Below are 24,458 nucleotides of genomic sequence, written 5' to 3'. Positions count from 1 at the left end.
CTGGGAAACGTGTTCTGGCCTGTTGGGGAGAGCCCGTGGGTGACGGGAGGACATGCAGAGTAGATAGGGATACCACATCCGTCTTGGCCAAGCCGGGGCAATAAGGATGACCCAGGCCTTGTCGTCCGCAATCTTCCAAAGAACCCTGTGTAACAGAGGGATTGGTGGAAGGCGTACAGGTGGTAGGAGGATGTTGCCAAGGGTACCACTGAGGCCAAGGCATAGGGTAGGAGAACCCAGGTGTCGCCCATGGGGGGGGGCGAAATGGGGAAAACTGAGGCTGGTGGCCTTGAACCGTGACCTGAGATGGCAGAGGTGCCTGTGGAGGAGAAGCAGGAGTGGAGAACTCCAATTGCTGCTGTAAATCATGTTCACCGTCAGTGAAAACCAGTTCAGTTGGAGAGAACGGCAGTTCAAAAAATGAGTCCTGTGTATCTAGGAGCGGAGAGTGAGGCTCAGGTGGCAATGAAAGGTCACATTGAGTGAGAACCTGTTGTTCCTGCTCCCTGGGCTGAGCTGAGCCTGCTCTCTGCTCTAGCTCATTAGCAGGAGAAAGTGAAAGTGACAGTAGTGCTGCAGACTGCTTGGAGGTGCCCTGCAGGGGGTCTGCTACTGGTGCCCTGGTGGAAGATAGGCTCGGTGCCAACATTCCTCTCCCTGCAGGGGAGGATTGCGCTGCCGGCACCGCGGCCGTTTGCGGTGCCCAGGAGGTGTGCACAGTGCTGGCACCGCAGCCGTTTCCGGTGCCGAGGAGAAGCGTGCTGCCGGCACCGCGGCCATTTGCGGTGCCAAGGAGAAGCGTGCTGCTGGCACCGCGGCCATTTGCGATGCCCAGGAGGCACGCAGTGCCGGCACCGTGGCCGTTTGTGGTGCCGAGGAGAAGCGCGCTGCCGGCACCGCAGCCATTTGTGGTGCCGAGGAGAAGCGCACTGCTGGCACTGCAGCCGTTTGCGGTGCCGAGGGGACCGGAGCCACAAGGACCTTCCTGACACAGGAGGTCGGGTCTCTGCCTCTTCACTCTGTCAGAGCTGCGGCTGAGGCATTAGAAAAAGCTGAGACACCTGCCTTTGGTGCTGTCAGCACAGAGGGTAGGGATCTCACGGAAGACCCCCTACCCTTGTTAAAGTCTCTCCTGTGAGACTGTTCTGCTTCTTGCTTCCACTCCTGGGAGGCTGAAGCAACGCTGCCCACCGGTTCTGATCTGGCTGGGGAGCGTGTGGGAGCGTGTTTAACCTTTCCCATCTCCGAAAGCGGCTGTAAGGATTTTTCCGTCATCAGCATTTTGAGCCGCAGATCCCTGTCGCGACGAGCTCTTGATGAGGCTCACGTAATGGAGGCACTTCACAGGGACGAGGGTGTCCCCGAGGCACTTCACGCAGTATGAGTGCCCATCTGTCCGTGGCATGGATTCCTGACAGGAAATACACCTTCTGAATCCTGAAGCTCCTGGCATTATGAATTAGAGATGACCGAGGAGAGTGTCTCACTGGGAGACAAGCCTGAAGGATTTTTTTTTAACTAACTATGTAACTACACTAAAGGAAGGGAAACAACTGGGATATAACTAATAATTATTTCTATGTTCTTTGTTACTGTTTCCCAGGGAAGAAAAGGCAGCACTGCCCCGAGTTCCGTCTTCGGCCGAGGACGGTTGAGAAGGAACTGGGGAGAGTGTGGGGCGCACGCACTCAGGAAGATTCCAACGAGACGGGAGATACCAACTGAGTGCCTGCGTCCCAACCAGGCACTGCTACCAAAAATCTCCGATCAACGGCGCCGGGACGCACCGTCACCTAGAGTGGAGCACCCACAGGGACAGCACTCGAAGAAGAAGCAATGTGCTTAAATTGCAGCAAGGGCAGTTTAGGTTGGACATTAGAAAAACTTCCTGTCAGGGTGGTTAAGCACTGGAATAAATTGGCTAGGGAAGTTATGGAATCTCCATCATTTGGGATTTTTAAGAGCAGGTTGGACAAACACCTGTCAGGGATGATCTAGACAATACTTAGTCCTGCCTTGAGTGCAGGGGGCTGGACTAGATGACCTCTCAAGATCCCTTTCAGTTCTATGATTCTATGACTTCCGAATGCTGCATTCAATCAATTCCAAAATGTCAGGGAATGTTCTAGGCATCAGTGGGCAGAATCCTACTGGATTTAGGTGAAAACTGAAAAACCAGAAAAGCCATTAGCATTTAAAAGGTCTGTCCCTTGCTCTCCTTGCTGAGAGCTGCCCAACAGTCAGTCAGCAAGGGGAGAAAGAGGCTGAAGAGAGTGAAGGATACTTCATTCCTTTGTCAACATGTTACAGACAGAGACAAGGGAGCCAGCAGAAGAGTAAGTGAAACCAGGTGCCCTGTTATTCACAAAGAACAGGGATTTATCCAGGTATTTAGTGGGTCCTTATTTCCATAGGGTTTGAACATCTCAGAATGGTGTTTCCTTTTACACTTATGGGTGATGTAAGGATACCTGTATTAAAGAGTCTATGTTGCTCATACAGTATGGAAATCAGGGTCTCTAAGTGGACAGACAGTAGGGTAATGTTTCCTGTCCTACTGGCATCCTCACGCAGAGTTAAGGTTGTGTGGTTGTCTTGTGTGATGGACAACCTCACCTGTGAAATTTTTAATGTTCTGACATTTGAAGATCCAGGCGGGGAACTGGATATACAAAGGCCTTACCTTAGCTGAGCATTTCTCTGTTCAAACCCATTCCCCCCTTTTATATATATTTGTCATCCTCAAATTGGAAAATAGCTCCTCCATATGGAGCACAGAAAAGTGTTAATTTATTTTCTTTCAATAGGATACTTTTTCATCAATATCAAAGTACATGAAGCAGAGCTGAGAACAAGCCCAGCTTCGTCACAATGAAGAAATGTTTTTTATTCCTTTTGATGTAAAGACTTATTTTAAACCACAGTGCTTGCACGGTACACGACTGTTTAAAGTGAAATCTAGTGAGACATTTCAAAGTCATTAAATTCCAATTCAGCAAGGGATGGAAGTCTAGCCTGGCCCTAAGTCCTCAAAAATAACGAGTTGAGCCCCAAGAAATTGTGAATTCTTTTTAAAAGAAATCATGAGATTTAAATAAACTTGAGGGGTTTTTTTTATTTGCCTTCTAGGTTTAGCCCTTCAGAAGTTGCATTTTCAAGCTCTTCCCTGCTATCATGAGGGCTATAAACTTATTTTTATTTTTTTTTAAATGCAATTCTCAATGTCACATGATTCCAGGAGCTGGGGCTTTAAGAAAAGATACCAAATAATATTGCAAGCCTTTTGACAAAATCATGAAAGTTGGTGACTTGGGTAGCAATCTTAAAGTTGCTTTCGCAGGGCAGCACTACAACAGCACCAGCCATTCTCTGCAGCATGAGCCAGTAGAACAATGGGCAACTGCTCTTCTTCCTTTCCCAAAGCTGCACCTGCTGAATCCAAGGATCTAGAGTCTCCCCCTTCCCCTTCAACGTCTACATTAAACTGCATAGAAAGACGGTGGGAGCCCATGGACTTTGCTGTCAACCCCACCTTGATGAAACCTGTTCCGAAGATTAATCAGCACCATCACAATGCCTAGATGAGATCTGCATCTGGCTGAAGAATAGCTGACAGAAAAACAACCCAGACAAGTCCAAAGTGAAGCTGGTCAGAAGGGGAGGTTGAAATTATCCAGAAAAATGGCCATTTTACAATCCCCATGCCCACACTCCACCTTCCACTGGGGGGGATCTATGAAACTTCAAGGTCCTGTTTGACTTCATACCAAGATTACAAGTAGCTTCTGTGGTGATGAGTTCCTTCTGGCTCCAATTCCCCAGGAATCTTCACCCCTACTGTTCAGCAGACCTGGGCCCGGTGATCCATGCATTAGAAACCCCTAGACTGGACTGCTGTAACTCTGAATCTGGGTGTGAAGGTGACTGCAATGCGGAGGCCTCAGCAGCAGCCCCTGTCCTCAGTGGGATTAGCCACTGTGAATGCCACAGTCCTGTGCTCTCATCCCTTCACTGGCTCCCATGGCTAGCTCTTAGTCTTGATCTTCCAGGCCATCAACAGGTTATCCCCTGGCTCCATCAATTACTACATTTACAGGCACAACCCACCATGGCAGCCAGCTCCAACCGGATAATGCATCTTGCAGCGCTCAAGGCGAAACATGTGAGAATCAGCAAGGACATTCTTTGTTGATGGGATTGGGCTATGGAACAATTTTCGCAAGAAGATTAGATTAATCTAGAGCAGAGGTAGGAAACCTATGACACGGGTGCCAAAGGCAGCACGTAAGCTGATTTTCAGTGGCACTCACACTGCCTGGGTCCTGGCCACCAGTCCAGGGGGCTCTGCATTTTAATTTTAAATGAAACTTCTTAAACATTTTAAAAACCTTATTTACTTTACATACAATAGTTTAGTTCTATATTATAGACTTATAGAAAGAGACCTTCTAAAAAGGTTAAAATGCATGACTGGCACACGAAACCTTACCTTAGAGTGACTAAATGAAGACTCAGCACACCACTTGTGAAATTTTGCCGACCCCTGATCTAGAGCCTGACCACCCACCAGAGCCAAATTTATTGGGGGAGGGAACGGACACAGGGAATACCCCAAGCAGAGCCTCATCTACCATGGAAGAGCAGAAGCCACAAGAGGCCCGCTAGGGACTTTGCCATGCAGACCTAATTTACCTGGGAAGCACTTCTGTACTCCAGTGATGGGCACTCTAGAGAACTCTGAGGTAGATTATGCTCTTTTTGAAGATTTTCATTATCTATAATCACCATTATTGCCTGCTTCATGCCTCATTCTGGCATGTGTTTCACACTTATGTGGTGAAATTATGTGTTCTGTTTTATTGCAGCTGATGCAGAATAACTTCAGAAGGCTGCATGACGATGGTATCTCATGATAGTTTTTTTTGAACATTGATAGGAGAATCTTCCTCCTCCTAGGTTTCTATATGTGAACATGAACAGAAGATGACCTAATTGGGTTAACTATCTTCCTGTTTGGGAAAATATGTAGGTAGGAGGTTAACATTGGAGCATGACCTCTAGGATATAATGTTACAGATTATGGGTGGGATTTTCAAAAGCACCCAGTGTTGGCCTAACTATGCTCCCATTGAAGCCAATGGGGGATAAGAAATTGACATCAATGAGAACAATGTGTCCAGTGAACTGATGAGCTAACTGACCTCTGAACAGACCAGCAACTTCACTGGCTTTGTGGTAAAGATGCAGAACGAAGTCTCACATGTTAAGCACCCATTCGTGTATGAAAATAAACCTTTGGGTCATAAGCGTTGAAAACTGCAGACACTATATCTACTCACCCCACCACTATCTTCAGCGAAGCCCTCTATCTCCCAGAGGAACTTTGTCTTACAGATATGCCAGTTAACACCGTTTGTTGTGTTTCTGCTGTTTCAGATCTCTTCTGTAAGCCCAGAGCTACAGCCTACGGCCCCATTATACTCAAGAAAAGGCAACCACTCGTGCCTCTTTGCCCATTCATTTCAGCAAGACATTTTTGGGTTTTGAGAGCACGTCCATTCTTTATTGGCAGTTCATGTTTTCTGAATGTTTTAATGCTTCTTTATGAACAATTTTAAAATTATTATAAGTCTACATAAGTTGTATACACTTGTTTGCATACAGTACACACGATTTATTAAAACGGGGCAGTTAGTTTTCTGAGTAGCATGTATGCTGGTTGTATTCATTTTCTTCTTCTTTTAGAATTGCACAAGAGATCTGGAAAGACAGACTTTCTAGCTGAAAATGTTTGGGGGGGGGAAATTAAGGCCCCGATCCTGCAAACACCCATACATATTTAACTTCACGAAATGTGAACTCAATGGAGCGACTCATGTGTGGATAGTTAAGCACGTGTATGAGTGTTTGCAGGATCAAGGCCTACATTCTGAGACTAACTCAGCAAGTGCTGTTTTGTGGCATCCACTGTTCTGAAGTCCTTTTTTACACATTATAAATGCTTAATTTATTGCCTCAGTAGTATATTCTCTTACTGATGCACACACAGATTGTTTCATTAACACCTTTTTGGGGAATATACCTCTTAAGATATACAGCAGACATAATTGTGGGTTTAACCTCAGAGAAATTTTACATTCAGTTCACTAGTAATAAGAAATATGCTTAAATGTCTACAGACTGAAATGATCAACCATTGCTGCTAGCAGAATATCAAAACTTCTTTTGTTAGACCAAGAAATATTTGGAAAACATTTAACCAGGCGGAACAGTTACTATGCCTCTGATGGTCGGGCAACAAGACTGATCCAAGCAATTAAATAGGAGACATCGGCTATGAAGAAGATCACTAGCAGAAACAAAGACGGTACTATAATTAACTTTTTCTTTTTATTTACACCACAAGAATAACAAGTTGTCATAATGTGGTACAAAATACTGGACTCCTAATAAAGTTGAAATTGAAGTTGGTACTGTCAGAGAAAGACACCATTGGCCAGTAAAAAAAAAAACAAAAAACAAACAAACAAAAAATAAAACAAAAACAAGAATGAGAAAAATAAATTCCAACTCCACCAAGTAAAAGAAAGGACCATCAGAAAATTTTAGCACAAAGAATGCTACCATCACTTAAAGTAGGGTCCATACAATAAGAGTGAAATTGTGTCTAAATTACAGAGTAAACCGGTAGCTGCTACCAATGGTGACATCATACTGAGCATGTATAGGTATAAAGTAGAATATAATATAGTTACAACTTTGATACTACATATCTGTAATAAGCTCTTGGGTGAATAATGATCAAACCCATCCCCCCCTTTTTATATTTTTTTATATATATATATATATATATTATATATATAAGTTTGTCATCCTCATAAATTGGAAAATAGCGTCTCCACTATGGAGCACAGAAAAGTGTTTATTTATTTTCTTTCAATAGGATACTTTTTCATCAATATCAAAGTACATGAAGCAGAGCTGAGAACAAGCCCAGCTTGGTCACAATGAAGAAACGTTTTTTATTCCTTTTGATGTAAAGTCTTATTTTAAACCACAGTGCTTGCACAGTACACGACTGTTTAAAGTGAAATCTAGTGAGACATTTCAAAGTCATTAAAAAGGTTAACACAGCTGTGCTGAAGACTTAACTCCTTAAATCCTTTTTTGCTCAGAATGAATGACTAGATGTGTTAACAAAGGGATGCGCCCAACTCCCCGCCCTCCCAGAGAAGTGAAAACAAAATAAAAATCAACAAAAAGAAAAAACCCAACCAAATTTTTGTTTTAAAATGACACAGGCAGTTTACTTTGCGTGTTCTGTGTAGTTTCCCTAAAACACTGTTTTCCACATAAATACAATAAACTCTATTATTGGTAAGTCACAAGCGCTAGATAAACTTTTTCTTCTTAAAATGAGAAATGTTTAAGTAGTCCTTTTTATTTATCTTTTTACAATAAAAAGCACAATTTCTTAAGTTCAGTAAGATGCAATTCCCCCGACCCCCACTTTCCTTCCTTTTTGTGTGTGTGTTTGACAGAAAATTGCCTCAACTTTTGTCTCTGCAAATCCCACAAGAGGGGAATTTTTTTTTTCAAAGCTGCCAAGTTTGGCGTGCAAAATCTGTATACAATATAAAGACATGCCAACCTTACAGACCATGCAACCTCAAGGTGTAGGAAACTTAAAAAAATATATTCATATATATTTATATATATATATTTATATATATCAATGCCCATAAAACATGTGGGCCCAAAAAGTTACAAAAAGGAAGAATGGAATGAATGCATGACTGCGACTAATAAAGGAATGTTTCATATTGAAAGTAAAAAAACAAAATGATCAATTGTGTACTGCAAACTGGGACTTGCTTCTCTGTAAGACAATTTGAAGATGTTGCTTCATTTCCAAACAGGCAAAAGAAAAAAAATATTATTGTACTGGGCCACCCCAAAGGCTTGGCTACAAAGTGATGCACAATTTCTGGTCTCTTGCTGGTGGAGCTGAAGTGCATCATGCTTGGGTTCAGGAGAGGAAGTAGTAAGGAAAGGGAATGAGTGCTCATTGAATCTCCCTGCAATGCACCTCTTTGGTGGCTACTCCAGAGAGTTTGCTAGCATTCCCCTCAGGACTGGATGCTCACTGACCCACATTTTCTTAGAAGGCTACTGAAATGAAGAGGCCAAAAGCTCAAGGGGTGAAAAAATGGTGGTCTCCAAAACGAGGACCTCCCTTCCCTTCTATCTGCAACAGTCAAGGTCAGACAGGCCACAGAGCACCCAGACGTCGCCTGTTGAGTGGGTTTAGGCAAGTAAGGTTTTAGCCAATCCAAGTGATCTAGACTTTGGAGTAGACTGACGACTTGTAAAGTCTTGGTAAGTCTTTCCATTGCTGGTAATAACTTAGTGAAATGATTTGAAATAAATGAACAATGCATCTTGAAAGTGACAAGGGTACTGAATATTTCAGGCTATTGCCAATCATCTAATTTAAAAGAAATCAACTCAATCTGTCAGCAATTGTTCACAAGGAAAGAGGAACACAAATATTTTCCACAAGTGATACTAAAATTGTTAATTAAGAAAAAAAGGAAGGTCTGGATACAAAAGGTATCATGTATATGTTGATATTGCCAACATTTATGAATGGGTAAATGATTTAAAATATGAAATCACAGGATTCTACAGCCAAATTATGTTTTAGATCACAGCAGCAAAGTGGTCATTTAAAAACCAATGCATACACATTTTTTGCATTTTTATATATAAACCTTACTGTTAGAATATGCTGAAGACAGTTCTAATAACCAAAACGTTTCATAATTTTAAATGTACTTGGGTTAGCAAAAACTCAAATACAGTAGTGTCTGTTTATTAAATTGCATTATAAAACAAAGCAAAGAACCCTCCTGCACTTGCATGGTATGTTTCAAATTCTTTCCACAAGCCTGAATTTAGTATGTTCTGAATGGAATGAAAAACAGCTACTTCAAGAACTGGAAAATAAGTAATATAAAATGATCGTCAGTTGTCATAATAATAAAAAAAATTAAAAATACCCTTGTGGTTGTTCAGATAAGGGATCTGTGCTCTCCTACTCTGCTTTGAAAAGGTACACGTGTCCATTTGGTCTCCTTTAGTCACCTAACTCCACAACTCAAGGATTATCTGCTTATACTGAGGGCCAGCTCCGAAAGGCAACAGGGAAAAATCAATGGAGCTGAAGATTAAAACTCTCTCACCCAACAGTGACTTAATCTTAAAAATATATTTGAAAAAAAAAAGTTCTTTGGAGGACTAAAATTACAATTCTAACAATGGTGGTTCAGAAAGATGCTTAGTGTGTGTGAGTGAATGCTAGTTGCCTCAATAGTGTCTGGCAAGCCTTCAACATGGTAGCTACTAATGCCATATATAATCCTCGCCACAATCCACACGGAGGATATGATACATCACCCATTGTAATACTACTATGCTTAAGGTAAAACTCTTATTTTCTTTACACAGCTTCTATCACAGAACTGAGGAAATATACAATCATTGGTATCATACAAAAGAGACCATTGGATTCCCCTCTTTTAGTTAAACGCACGCTTTCTGAAAATAAACTCTGACAACCTGCAACAGTTCCCTACACATGTGGAAAGCTGCTCACTGTACAAAAGACTTAAAAAAACCCCCACAGAAAGTAATGTACACGCATGAAATTAGGGAAGAAACATGTTGACATTGTTACCGTTCAGAAAAACAACTGCCAAATGTAAAATAAATGTAAGAGTCACACAAACAAGGCTTCTTTAGGGTTCATAATCCTTGCTTAAAAACTCATTTTTGTTAGAAAACCTTAAATTAAAATACAAATGTTTAGGGTAGTTGCCCAGTGGCTAATGTGTTGGTGTTCTGAAAACTTTCCAAACTGTAGTCTGAAAATGCTCAAGTTTCAAACTAGATCCCTCTCCAAAAGCACCAATTCCAATTAACAAATAAATCTTTCACTAGGGACCTTTCAATGGCTACTTTTATAGTCTGCATTTATTATATATATTTATTTTATATAAATGCATTATAAATAATTCATAAGAATCAGATTTCTAAGCTTGGAATACATTTGTAATATACATTATACATATATATATTTATACCTAACAATTTAAGCAATATCTCATGCTAGTTGCTTTTAATGAAAAGCATTCCAATCTTAAAACTGCAGTTGTGTCTATTGCATGCTTCAACAACCAGATTGGTAAATTCAATTTCTACATAATGTCTGAGAGAGAAAATGTTTGAAAATTTGTTTTCAAAATTGTTTGAATTTCAAAGATCCAACAGTATTTGCCACGTCCTTGGCAACTACCTTAATTTTTTTCCCACGGCAATAAAACAAAACAAAAAAAATCCAAACTTTAGAAGTTTTGGAGATGCTCTATCCAGCTGATGCCTGATTCCAGTAATCATGCCAGCACAAACCAGTCTTCCTTCCTGATGGCAGTTCTTGGCTTTCCCAGAGGAAATATGTTGACAAACTGCTGCTGTTCTTTTTCTTAAGGCGTTGTTCCTCAAACTTCAGAATATCCAGCTGCACCAAATCCATCAGCTCAATTAAAAAAAAGGCACAAACTCATCTTCGGATGGCTTTGGAGTTACTAAAGCCGACTCCTTCTGAGCTCCATTTCCTCTTTTTTTTTTGTATTTTTTTTAAATATATATATATATATGTATGTGTGTGTATATATATATATATAAGACTATATATATATAGACTAGTCCTCTTTCCCCCACCCTCCCCATTAAAAATACACCATCTCGCATTGTTCTGGTTTTGAAGAGAATGTCTGACTCACAAGTGGGCGAGAGCCATTTAAAAAAAAAATCCAAGAAACAAAACTACAAGATGGGTTGAGTGGTTCAAACGGAGATTGCTGAATTGTGGGTAATCAAACTTTAAGCACCAGTTTTAAATGAAGTTTGTTTGTTTTTGTGTTGTTGAATCTTTGATTTAATTATTTTTTTCAGAAAAAACCCTGACAACTTTGCCAAAGACTTTCATGGGCTTTGTTCCCCTTACGGCTTCCATTGAGGACCAGAGGAAGAGTGCCCAGCATACGTGCTTGTCTTCAACACTGCTGCTCTTCACCAGCATTTTTCCTTTTCTGTATATACTGTATATGTGTATATCTATCTATTTGGAGAGATTTTTCTGTTGCTGTGTTTTACACCTGGTTGTCCCTTCTGTATTCTGTAAGAAAACCATGACAGGACGCAGGAGTAACAGGAGAAAGCTTCTTGGCAGAGCTTCAAGACAAAGACGAACAAACAGGAGAACTCCAGCTCAAAGGTGAATGCTACAGGGGAGGCTCCTCTTCCATGGGCTCATCATCTGGTCTGTAAACAATTTCACCCAAAGGAGGCAGGATGGGGGAAGGGAGAAAAAGAAAAAAGGGTAGGGGCATGGTAAGGATGAGAAATGTACAGTGTGCTGTGTACAAAAGTGTTACGCTTTCTCTAGTGCACTAATGGGTGTTTTCCCCAAAACTCCCACTAACACCCAGTTTGCGAACCCTCCCTTACCACTCCATTTAAGTTTTACTCACCCAGGCTGTTAAGAATTAAATTTTTAAACTTTTTGGAGAGTCTGCTACAAGTGGAAAGAGCAGCATTTCTCCAAGTTTTCTAAAGTTCAAGATCATTGCACTGAAGAGTTGACTCCCCTCCAGTCTTGATGAACGCGTGTGCTCGGCTCCTTTGGACCAGGATAAGACATTAAGACATGGCTGGCACTGTCACCATTCTCCTGGCTAGTCAGAGGATGTAATAAAACAGAGGGGCAGGAGCCACTCACTGTGGAAATAATTACCCTGACGATACTGGGAACGTGTCCAGTTAAAAGGAAACGACAAAAAGATGAAGTCAGACTCTGCACTGCATCACCAGATAGTTACACACATTATTGTCCACACTACTAATGGCTTCCATCTCTGAGATCTGTTAGATTGATGGAAGTGAAGGGAACTCACCTCTTGTCAGCTGGCTTCACACCCACTGACAGAGATGCCATGGCTGTTACTGTTTCTGCTTCTTCAGTCTCACACTTCTGTGCCTCGATCAAGGAGTACCCTACCGTGGAGGAGTAACGCTGGAGTGAATGCCAATACTTGCCTAAGTGAGACATAGGATAAAAACAGGCTGTTAGGCCAGCTGCTGTACCACACAGTTATCATGTTATTAGTTATTATGAGAAGTGAGCAGGCTCAGGGCTTGGTGCTTTCAGTGTCACCATGATCTTGCATTCAGATAGAGCCTGACACTTGAAACATTATGGGCAAGATTTTCAAAGCACTCAGCATTGGCCTATCTGAGCTCCCATTGAAGCCTTTGCTAAAACTCCCACTGGTTTTTCAAAACCAACGCTGGGCACTTTTGAAAAGCTCCCTCTACACATATAGGAATCATATCACCTACCAATTAAATGCAACCACATCTGAGCCTGTCTCATTCCTCCTCTCCAGAGCCTATGAAGGGGCTGGGGTTTGTGTGGGGAAGACACATTCACCCTTCCTCCTTAAGCCCTATGCAGCTTACAAGGAAAAGTAAATACAGCCTGAATCTGTACTAATTTATCGCAGGCTCTCCCACTCTCAGGGTTGCAGCAGGGAGCTGCAGCCTGGTGGTGAGGTTCTTGAGGAGGTGGCACTGAAGCAGTCTTGGCTAGGTTTTCCTGGACATTGCCTCTTTTTTGAGCCTCCGTCCTCTGTCCGGGCGGATTTTTCAAACAACATGCAATGTCCAGGGGGGTTTCTGAGCAGACATTGCAGTTTAGAAAGAGCTTCAATTGGTACGCTTCCCGATTGGTCCCTCTCCTGCATCGACAGCTGACTGGCCCATTCCCCTGTAGCCACAGTTGCCAGATCCCGCCCACGCAGGCCCCCAGCTCGCAGCCCTGGGGCAAGAGTCCAGCAGGGAGGCACTGACTGACAGTTGTCGCTGCATCCTGGGCTTGCGCCAGCTGGTTGACAGGGAGCAACACTGCCCCTCCGTGCCCTCCAGTGAGTACTCCTGCTGCAGGCACTCCCTCCAGCTCCCCCAATGCTCTCTTTTTGAGAACCTGAAATATGGTAACCCTAGTCTTGGCTGATGTGGGAGGATGCAGAGACCCCAGCAAGCCATCCACACTCTGTGCTCCTTCCCCTAGCTGTGGGCTGGGAGCAACTGGAACAGAGCTCCCTTTCCACAGCTCCCCTCACACATGGAACATCTCTTGGCCTTTGCCTGCTCCATTTAGCCGAGTTGATCATGCTGAGTTTGGGCCGGGGGTGAGGTGTGGGGGGGAAGCGGGGAAAAGGGACACAGAAGGAAGAGACTTAGTGTGGTTCAGTTCAGAGGATTATCCATGAAAAAGTACCTTCCCCACAGACTGGGGATGGGATCAAGTGGAGGATACTACCCCCTGCTGCCCCAAAGTTTGGCCTCCAAATCCAAATTAGCAACAGATAAAGGCAGGAGTGCTGCACCACTGCTCTGTCTGCATGGCCAGAAAAACCTTTGTCAAGGTGGCAAAGCATCTAGAGACCCATGGATAAGTCTGAGCTGCCTCTAGTATTTGCCAGCAGAGAGGGGCAGCCCAAATATCTCAGACAGAGGGAGAGATCATGGTTCAAAAACCGGAACAGTTCATCAGCACTTTTAGTGTATTTCTTCATTTGCTTTTATGGCTCACAACACTGAGGGGAAAAATACCATAGTAATTTTGCAGCCCTGGCTACAAGAAGACTGGAATACAGGCATGGTTTTAAAATCATCACTGTGACCAATTTAGTATCAAGAGCTGCGGAAAGGAATCTGGTACGAGTGCTCAGTCTGAAGATCTGGTTATCTGATAAATATGCTGGCCAACCTGAGGTAATGATGGCCTCCTGAAGCGAGAAGCTGAGTAGTTCTCCATATGGAAAAGCCAGTTTACTTCTACATTGTAACTATGATAATTCACAATGATAAACAGTCTGGCTAATTCTACAGCAACAGTACAGTTATTAGCTGATATCTGGCTTTAGTGCCACGCTGCTTTGTTAACATATGTTATCACAGTGGTGCTGTCATAATAAAGATCTACTTTCAAGTAAGTGTTTACTGTAGCTATGTAAACCAGCATATAATTAGCTCAAACAGTTTGTTTGCTAAGACATTTTAAGTATTTAGAGGCAACAATTTTTCTGGTATGTCTGAACTTTACACCTGGGCACAGCCCAATGGAACGTCCTCTTAACGAAGCAGTTTCTTGGAAACCAGGGTAAAATATTGGTGCTACTGAAATCAGTGGGAATTTTGCCATTGACTTGGGGGTGCGGGAGGGCCAGGATTTTACTCCAGTTTGTCTCCTTCAGACAATAAGGTGCATTTAAAATGAAAGTGGAATGAGGAGGCTGACAGGTCAACACAGTCAAAGTCAGAATTACTGTCTGCCAAGAACCCTGGATTCTATGGCCATTCAGTGCTGGAAGAACTTCTGCCCAGCGTTGCTGAAGACTTTGTTGAATATGCTTCACCAGCATCCTTCCAATCAAACTTTGGATCCAAAACCAGAGCTGAATCACTGGTTGTGAATGAAACTGCTCTTCTGCTTTGAACGGCTAAAGACGGGTGGAAGATATTAAATGGAGAGTTCACCTGCTTTTGCTGCTCATTCCTCTCCTGAAGCCCCATGGCGGTTTGGAAACCTTGTAATTCCTGGTTGTGAAAAAGTTTATAACATCACCAACCCGAGCTAGGTTTAGGTGAGGAAGCAGCAGCAGGGACAGCTGGACTCTTAATCCTCAGAAATTTAGAGCAAAGGAAGAATATATGGAAAAAGGAAGAACGGTTTTGTGGTTAAGGCACTGAACTGGAGACATGGGTTCAAGTGCTGACTCCACCACAGACTGCCTGTGGGACCTTGGGCAAGACACTTTGGCAAACTTCAAAAACACTCAAATGGTTTAGGAGCCATTTTCAAAAGTGACTAAGGTACTTAGGAGCCAAAGTCCAAATAACTTCCAATGTGACTTAAAGCTCCTAAGTAACTTATTCACTTTTGAAAATGTTGCCCTTAATTTCTCAGGTCCTTGGTTCCCTACCTGTAAAATGGTTTCCTTCTCCAGTTTGTCTTCTCTGTTCAGATTATAAGCTAACCTAGGGACAGGATCTCCTGTGTGTATGTGTTTGGCATATTGGGGCCCCAATTGAGCTTGGGGTCCCTTGGAGCTACAAATAAACAACATTAGCAGAAGAGTTCAAAGTGCTCCATGCTGACAGGGCAGCATTTTATTTTTAAAAGCATAGGCAAGCCTACAATTCCAGCACTTCTACCCAACGCTGGGTTTAACTTCTATTAATGTTCAGTCTTAATTAGATGCTGTAACAATTCCCAATTCAACTTCTTCAACAGCCACGAGAGGCTGCACATAAGCACTACCCATACATCCCACCACACACAGCACAAGGAGGAAACTTGACCTTTTAACCTGTGTTTAGTTCCTTTAACAAATTATCCCCAACCTCAATTTCTTCACCAACAGTAGGACAATTTGCTTTATGTGTACGATTACTAAGATAAATGCATCACTTGGGTTTATAGTTGGTTTTGGGTTAGGGTGAGAAAGGAAACCAAAAGATAAACAAATCATCTTGCTGTCTGAACACTACGGGTATGTCTACACAGCCTGGGGCAGTGAGTCAGGCTTCTGCTAGCATGGTAAGAACAGTTGCATAGACAGGGCTTTGAAGTTGTGCCTTAAGCCTCCCGGTGGATGGGCATTTCAGAGCCTGAGCTCCAGCCTGAAGCACACTGTCTACACAGCTCTTTTTAGAGAGCTAGTGTGAGCCCACATCTATCAGCCTGTACTGGGAGGCTTGCTGCTGTGAGCTGTGTAGACACTCTTACACAGTTATGCACTTCTGCATCTTGCATGTTCAGCTCGTGGTTGCACAGGGTGTGTTTACTGTACATTGACCATCAGCAAACCAGCTAAAGCAAATCTAGCAGACCTCGGGAGAATTTATTTACTATCATCGTTACAATGATGGAGGTGTCAAAATAGTGTTGTCTGAGACAGCTCAGAGGAGAATTATCTGAGCCAAGCTTATATATACTCACTGTGTATCTCAATTACTTTTTCCATGGAATGCACTGCATTGGCATTTGCTCTCTGCTGCAAGACTTTTTCTGGAAGAGGATCAAGCTGAAAAAAATGGAATAGAAATAGCAGAGAATTTTAAATGTATATTACTGTATATACTCTGTATCCAAGCGTTCTTCAAGACACTGTATATACTGTAATCTGTACTGAGTGCCCAAGTCCCCTCCTTTGATTCTCATTATCTGATCCTACTTAAAATTCTGGATATCAAAACTTTCTAAACGGTCTTCTCATTACTGTATACTTCAGTTTTGCATGTGCATGCACAGACACACAGAGCCTTACAGCTGTACTACATGTAATGAATGGAAGTTGAATAGAAAACTTGGGGAATTAAATTGTTCACTGCCATGAACATGTAGTGGTACTTTTTGAGAAGTTTAGGCTCTGGATGAGAGTTTTCAAAGGCATGAGCCATCTATCAGCTCCCCCAGAAATCTGTATGTGCAGAATATTAAAAAAAAGTTACAAGCGCCAATCCAGTTTAAATCTGAGTGACTCCTACCTCCCAGCCTATTCTCTAACCTCCTTCTCACATGACCTCTTATACCACATCTTCTTCTATTTCTTCCAGGATACCTCCCCACTACGCCCCCATTGCCATGAGCCATTGTGTGGCCCAAGGATGCTGCCAGCCACAGACTGTGAATATCTACATGCCTCCTAAGGTCCACAGGGCAAGAGCTCCACTAGTGTCCAGCTCAGAAACACTGCAGGACAGGAGCCCTGCTTTTAAGGATCTTCGAACATGCGCAACTGGAAAGGATGCCTGAGCTTTGACAGTCATAAGCACTCTCAGAATAGCTACTCTGCTTTGGTGAGCTAGGCAGAGCCCTGTTCTACAGTCTGCCCCACCTTTCATTTGTCAACAAACATATTTCATTTGTCAGTCACTGGGGCGCAGAGAGAAATATTAATGAGGGAGGATGCTGATAACTTTGCTGGGTTTTTTTTTTTTAAAGCCTGTATATAAGATACTATGTAGATCTATTTCTACGTAAAGTCTGAAGTGTAAAACCAAAGCCATATACAGGTTAAAGGGACCTGGAAAAAAAGTTAGATACCAGCCAAAAGAGTAACTTTTAAATTCCTTTGAACTCCTAATCCAATGAATGTATTTACTTGTAACCTTCCCAAAAATCAAATTTGTGCCGTCCGAGTAAATGTCCTAATTTTGGTTATGACAAACATGACTTTTCGTCCATTACAAAGGAATTGAAACCCTGCTTTAACTCTAAACTCCACAAAACCTTTAGTACAAAGCCACCGGTAGCGCCTCCATAAGGAGTTCTTTGTAGCTCTTACTATCTGCTGGGTCAATCTTACCAGGGCAGAGGAAGATTAACATATGGATTTAATGCCTATGAAATTTGTGCTAAAGTTACTGTGTGTAGAGAATTGTGTTATGAACCTTATTCTCTGTGATGTTGGTTTCTTTCCCGTCCTCCTTAAATAGTGAGAAACAATGAGAATAATGTGACAGAATTGAAACTGCAAGTTGAAAGGTGATACAGAACTTTTAGAAAGTTCCTGCATCTGAATTTATACTATGTGCACATAAGAATGTCTTTTGGGGCTCAAGAGCCTTTGCATTCTAAATGCAGACAGGACATGAACTGTGTGTCTCTGTTCTTATCCAAACTCACACCTGTCAACCCTCGTGATGATAAAAAAAAAAAAAGTTTGTTAATACCTGAGGCAAGGGAACGTCTTTGTTTCCCTAAAGAGAGATGTGTGAATGTTTAGCAACTAGAGTAACTCAAAGAAGCTTTTCTGACGAGGGTATAGTTATACTGGCAAAACCATCTGGGGTGGATGCAACTGTATCAGCGTAAATACGCTGATGACAGGTCCCCTAAACAGCATAAGCTCTACTTTTGGTTAGGTCTATACTATGAGTGCTTTTTGATATAGCTACCCCAGTATATTATACTGGCCAAGCGTTCCTAGCGTAGGCACAGCTCATATTGGCAAAGGTGAGCTTTTGCTGGCTTAGCTTATTTCAGTCTCCTCCTCTCGCTGACCTGAGCAAAATAAGCAATACCAGCAAAAGCTCAGTCCTGCCATTTTAACTCCGTCTATACTAGAGGCTTTCGGTGGCACAGCTATGCCAGTCACAAATCACACTTCTTCACACCTGTGACCAAAATCAATCTGGCTTTGCAAAAATCTATAGCGTAGACCTGGCCTGTATATGCACAGTTACACTGGTACAATTGCATCTACGCTAGGGATTTCAGCGGCATAGCTGTGTTGGTTAAAAGAAACAATCACTCCCTAACTGGGCAATAATTCTTAGGTCAGGCCTCACGGAGAACAGCAATGTTTAGAATCTAACACAATAGAGTGCCAACAATCTCAAACATAACATAATTCAAGTTTAAACATATGCAGGCTGTCCTATTTCATAGGACCTGTAGCCATCTCCCACACCGTGGGTAAGTATATTGCAGATGTTACAAGGGGTCAGATTTAATTTGGTGCATTAGTGAATAGTGAATTTCCATTAACAATGCATTTGCTGTGAAAAAATTCTTGAGCACGCCCCTTAGAAGTAAATGGCACGCAGTGCATAGACCATTTCACTCGGCATGCACAGAACCTTTTGGTGCATGGAGGTAGGGGAAGGAAAGTTTGGAAAGGGAGCATAGAAACCCCCCCTCTAAACTCTCCCTTGATTACATTTCCTTCTGTTTTTCTGGAATAGATTTTCCACATGTCAGACAAAAAGAAGGCCAAAACTGTTCACTGTAAAGGAATTCCAAACTTTCAAACGAGAAGCATGCCGTCAATATGCTGACACTGGGAAAGCCACACTCTTTCACTCCAATGTCAGACAGGAGGAGCTGTGTGGGGAAGGGCAGCCAGCTGACCAAAAAAGCAATATGCCTTTAGCAGGACTTAGAAGCTACATTTCAAGTAATTACATGGGGGTGGGGGGAGAACCAGATAGCACCACAATACACTGTATTCTGTAGCAAAGGGCCCTATAATTCAATTGTGGCATGAGAACTAGCACGATCAAAAACTCTGCCCATATCCCATTCTGATCCTACAGCCTTTAACCAATACAAAAAATTAAAAAACACACATTAAACTGTTCAAAGCGACACTCTTTTCCCTAATGTTTTCATATCATCAGTTTGGACGTTGGAAGACGCAGAGAACGAGGGTGCGGAGATTTGAGCAAGAAAATGTCAAAACCCCTCCTTCTCCCGTGTGCACAAATCAAGAACAAATGGACTTCTGTCAAAGGGTTTGTTTAGCCAAAGAGTCTGGGCAGGAAGTGAGAGATGCAGCACTAACCAATCTCATTTTGTTCCAACAGCCCCAGATGTTGCCAGGGACAGCAGTACGACGGCTTTTTTTTTTTTTGTATACAGAGGGGCAAAAACTTTTTTGGGGGCTAACATTTTATACTGAGTTAAGTCTGTTCAGGGTCAGAAAAAATGCTCCTCAAAAGCTACAGCATCCTTTCCCCTTTCATAATGTCAATCAAGGCATTTCGGCTACTATTGTTATACCTACAGCACTTGCTTCAGTTCCCATTAAGATTGAAAAATCCTGCTTCAAATAAAACACACTGTGATTATAAAGGCTTTTTCCATGGAGCTGTGCTGCCAAGTGAGTCCAAGGAGCTGGGGGAGCCCCTTTATCTTTAGAGGATACCCCAAGGTGCACACTGAGCGCACGGGATCTGCCAATTCTGGGAGTGCCTCTTTTGCCCACAGGCAGGAACGTTACAAATATTTTAATATGGCATAGCCATGATTCTGAAAGGGGTATGTTAGGTGTTCATGCTACATCATGCTAGCAGAACAGTATGTCCCCTCTGGAACAGAGATCAGATCTGGAGTATATTACAGGGGAAAATAAGAGTTTGGCTGTTTGTTGTTCTTTTAACTTTTAACTAATACCTTTGTGGGTATTAGTTCCCTTTATTAGTATGTAATGTTAATTTTGTGGTAGCACAAGACTACAATGCAATCTAGCTCAATTCACAACACTACCCAAACGAGAACTGGAACAGCTGCGGGCTACTTGCTAGGATTGGGCTGTGCAGGCAGAACTGCGCCTGCACAGCTTGCAGTGCGCTATACACATTATTTGGCTTTCATTCACATAAGTTCTAAATGCTCTGACAACTAGTTAAACTCCCAGGCCAAGGTTTTCAAACAATGACTGCTGTTTCCAGTGCCCAACCTGGAACACCCCTTCGGGGCTAGATTTTCAGAAAGTCCGACCACTGAAAAGTGAGCTCCTTTAACATGTCTGAGGCTGGGCGCCCACAAATGGAAGCACCCACACTCACTAGCCATGTTTGAAGACCTTGGCCACCGCCTAGCAACATAAAAACAACAATTTATCAGCCAATAATTCATAGTACCACAGCTTAGCCACAGACCCCCTCCTCCACCCAAAGCCCTGGCTTGTGACTATTTGGTTGCCATTTGTATGGTAGTTCAATGAGCGCTGGAATCAATTTTGTCCCAAATTAAAAAAAATATCTATGAGACAAGGTGGGTGAGGTAATATCTTTTATTGGACCAATTTCTGTTGGCGAGAGAGACAAGCTTTTGAGTTTCTCAGAACTCTTCTCCAGGTCAAAAAAATTAGTATAATTGAAAAATCTGCCTACTAGAAATGATACAGGCTGAACCAATTTATATTTGATTCTTGTTTTATGCCAAGTGCTTGTTTTTGACTCTGGAAGAAACTCTTCCTCTTCATCTCATTTGTACAAAACTGTACTGAGCTCTTTACGAATACCCTCAACTTCTCTTGATGTAGCAGTGCACTCGGCATTATAAAAGGCAGTGCTGGGCTCTGAGCTGTAGCCTAGCAGCTGCTCTGTCTGTGTGTTATTCTTTATGATGTGACTGCTGTGAGCAGTGAAATTATCCACGTTTGAAGCAGAGCTGTAGGAAATCATCTTCATGGGCTAGGAAGAGGTTTAAGACAATTGCTTATTGACAGCTTGTTTGTTATGTTTAAAACCTTTTATTTTAAGGGGCATGACTACCAAAGCTGGCACTAGACTGTGTGTGTGGGGTCTGAGGACCGGCCCAGGCAGTTTCACTCTGTTACCGGTAGCCCTGTTTTCTAGGAGGATTGACACTACTCCATCTTCACTGGAGTTTGCTTCCTCAATACCAGTGACTGTTACCACGTCAGTAATGAGCTGTGGGACAGAAAAAAGGCTGAAGTTCACACGGTTTATTATCCAATGTGCAGGACCCCTTCCAAGGTTCCAAAGCTGGTCAGGACCTTCCCCCTTCATGATCCAGAGTGTAACATTTACACTGTCTTTTCAGAGCCTGGCATGGCTGTATGTATTAATAGCATTGCTGATTGTTGTTTTCAGGAGGCGGTTTTAGCAGCTGCTTGAGAGGGGTGGCCAGAGCCCACAGCGAAGCCAGGACAACCATGCCCTGGAGGTGTTTGACAAGAGTGGCACTGAGGAATGACCAACGGTGTTTGCGGCCATATCAGGCCAGATCTGAGCATTTCATTCAGTGTAGGGTGACCAAGGTTCTTAGGATTTTTCAGCCAGTCTCCCTCACCAAGTAGAGCAGTTCACTGCTGAGCTGGAGAAACACTACCTCACTCATTCCTTCATGCCATACCCGGATGTGTTGAGGTGGCTGGTTACGGACAGCCATGTTATGTGGTTGGCTGGCTGTTCAGATACCTGCAGCGGATTCATGTTGTGGAGGATGGAGGGGGGTAGGTTGAGTGCCAAACCTCTTGTTACAAAGTATTACATAGCTCTGTCCAGACAACTGTCTTGGAGACAGTCTCTCCTCTCTCAGGCAATCTTTTCTGCAGTCTTTCGTGGTGCACTGGGGGTGGTGAGCTGGTGATTAGGGCTTGAAGCAGGCCTCAGCCTGGCAGTCTCCTCATGGATGATCTCTCTTATCCCTGAAGTTTTGGCCGGCAACAATGTTATTTCAAAATGAACCAAGCGGATGTTGGATTGTTGGTTCCCCTGTGGCAGGTGCTTAGTGAGCTGGTTTGCCCTATTACAGCCATGTCAGGCCATGGCACCCTGTAGACAATACCGTCTTGTCTCTGCTTGGTAACTCTACTTCCCTCCCCCATGCAGTACTAACACTTTGCTACTCTTAGGGTACAACTGGCCTTGGTGAACTCAGCCCATGGAGCACTGAGGTCTCTCTCATTCCTGATAGGTATCGCTGCCCGTATTGCTGTGGCCAGGCTCCCTAACCAAGATGTTCAGGAACTGGATGGGAAGTGTTCCGCTAGGTTCAAGATTACATCTGACAGGACACAGCGTCCCCTCTTCCAGACGGGTCAATCAACCCTTCATACTTATCTGTCCTGGCACTATGATTCTGCATCCTGGCTGGGACCCTGGGCTTGCATTTTCTCCTAACCTTGGAAAGACTGTTTCAGTTCAGATACAGTTTGGATTTTAAGCAACAGCAACATTCACCGTGTACAAGCAGCTGTTCAGCACCAGCAATCACAGCTTGGCTTCCCTTTTGGACAGAATCCAGTTTTAAGCGGAGCATCTGGTGGCGCATGCCATGGAATTGTCAGATTACCATCATGTGCAAGCTCCAGCTAATGACCCCATCCCACCCCATTTGATTGTGGGTAAACCTCAAATTACTCATTTGGGTTATGTGATATTGGACTGTACTGAAATGCAGCCCTGAGTTTCTCCTGAAGATGTGCCAACGGATTGGTGGACCATGCCAGGAAAGACATCAACTGGGAATGGAGTGTTTTTGTGCTTTCTTTTATGGAAAGATGCTGAGGTATGAGTGGATTACTTACGATAATCCAACCTCAGATGTAACCTGTAACACTGAAATAGGGAGTGTACTGAAAACTGACTGGGTGATTTGCAGGTGGCATATACAAGCTACACTAGAGTCCAGTACATTAAAGGTTGCTTCCCAGGTGGCGGTTATATTCAGCGGGGATAATGGTGGTTTGGTTTCCTTGGAGTGGTTGGGAAAGGCTGGTACTTCAGCAAACTCTCAGATCTCATTGCAACATTTGATGTTTTCCAGATGCAGTAACTTGCCTAGTATCTAAATCGTGTAAAAACACAGGTAGACATGGGCTTTGAAATAAAGGTGGCCTGGTAGAGCTTGGATAGTTAGCATGTTTGGTACCTGAATATTGAAGGTAGAGGGAGGCCAGGTGTCTGTTCTGTGCTGCTGTTGCCTCCCCTGCTTTTCGGAACTGGTAGCAAATGTTGCCTTTAGGCGTCATCCCATTATGCTCTCTAATAAAAGTTGCAGCCTATTGGCCATAAGTTACATAAATTGAAAAAGTCCTCAGTGGATCCTGCCCTCCACAACCTTTATTTTTTCCAACAATAGTCAAATTATTTGTAGTGGCTTTGAACAAATCAAAAAATGGCAACTAAAAAAAATTTAAACTTCTGATGCTGCTAAATCATTTTACATTAAAATATTCTGAAGTGCATAAAGCTTGCAGTTACAACTATATTTTAATTTCCCTAACACTTGGGAATTATCCTTGGCTCTAGGCTTTGCAACCACACACAGACATTTTCTTAAAATTAAAATTTTAATTTCAGCTGATGAATTTAATTTCAGCTTGTGAGGCCTGCATTTCCCCCTTCATTTCCTTCTGTTTCGCTACATAATTTAGTCATATCTTAAGTTAGCAAATTTCCCCTGCAGCCTGTTGCTATCCACAGCTGGCTGTCCATGTGCGTGCATGCAAAATTGTCTAACACACTGTATATCAAACTTCATCAAAGGGCCCGCAGGATACAGCAACGGTGGCTCACTCCAACTTCCTTGCATTAAAAAGATTTTATAAAAGACCTTGATAAAACCAGTGCTTCCTGCTTTTTGATGTGTGTAAGTAAAAGAACATTGTCCTGGTATCTGCACAGTCTTATAACCAGCTTATCAAAACCAAGAACAGGTCCATCCTTAAAAGCTTTTAAGTTCTTTACGGATATTCTGATGTAATTACAAAAAATAAAAAAATAAAAAACCCACCAAAACACAACAAATCAAACATTCTTCTTTAAATTGTCTAAATATATGAACCATTTCAACTTAGCAAAGTGATTACGGGCAAGACATAATATAGGTAAATAAAATCTTCAGAGCACTTAAACTCAAAAAGATGTGTTATAAAAAATGATTCCAACCAAGTTGATCACTGGGGAATAATGCTTGTTCAGAGCTTTAAACTGTGTGTTCTGCAAAGGTGGGAGGCTGCAGAAGAGCAGTTTTGATCCAAGGTTTGGATGAAGCCAAGGAAATCGCC

The 24,458-nt window shown here is 42.7% G+C and overlaps 1 protein-coding gene and 1 pseudogene across 13 annotated transcripts in view; both read right to left on the bottom strand.

The window, feature by feature from the left end:
• Nucleotides 1-5,691: 5,691 nt before the first annotated feature.
• Nucleotides 5,692-7,532, bottom strand: LOC120374608 (annotated as a pseudogene).
• Nucleotides 7,533-10,725: 3,193 nt separating this feature from the next.
• The window catches only part of HDAC4 (histone deacetylase 4), a 428,940-nt gene continuing 415,207 nt past the window's right edge, over nucleotides 10,726-24,458 (bottom strand). For 9 of the 13 annotated variants that reach the window (XM_039494513.1, XM_039494522.1, XM_039494520.1 and 6 more), the window contains 3 exons: nucleotides 16,130-16,214; nucleotides 12,018-12,159; nucleotides 10,727-11,385 (listed from right to left, as the gene is read on the bottom strand). In XM_039494513.1, the coding sequence (XP_039350447.1) occupies nucleotides 11,346-11,385; nucleotides 12,018-12,159; nucleotides 16,130-16,214 (267 nt within the window). In that variant the 3' untranslated portion in view covers nucleotides 10,727-11,345. Of the gene's footprint in view, nucleotides 11,386-12,017; nucleotides 12,160-16,129; nucleotides 16,215-24,458 lie in introns of all 13 variants that reach the window. The other 4 variants (XM_039494525.1, XM_039494524.1, XM_039494521.1 and 1 more) reach the window with 2 other exon arrangements.

This window comes from Mauremys reevesii, linkage group 11, assembly GCF_016161935.1.
Source record: "Mauremys reevesii isolate NIE-2019 linkage group 11, ASM1616193v1, whole genome shotgun sequence".
Lineage (NCBI taxonomy): Eukaryota > Metazoa > Chordata > Testudines > Geoemydidae > Mauremys > Mauremys reevesii.
The sequence above is the reverse complement of the archived record's forward strand: the minus strand, read 5'-3'. Positions and strand labels throughout refer to the sequence as shown.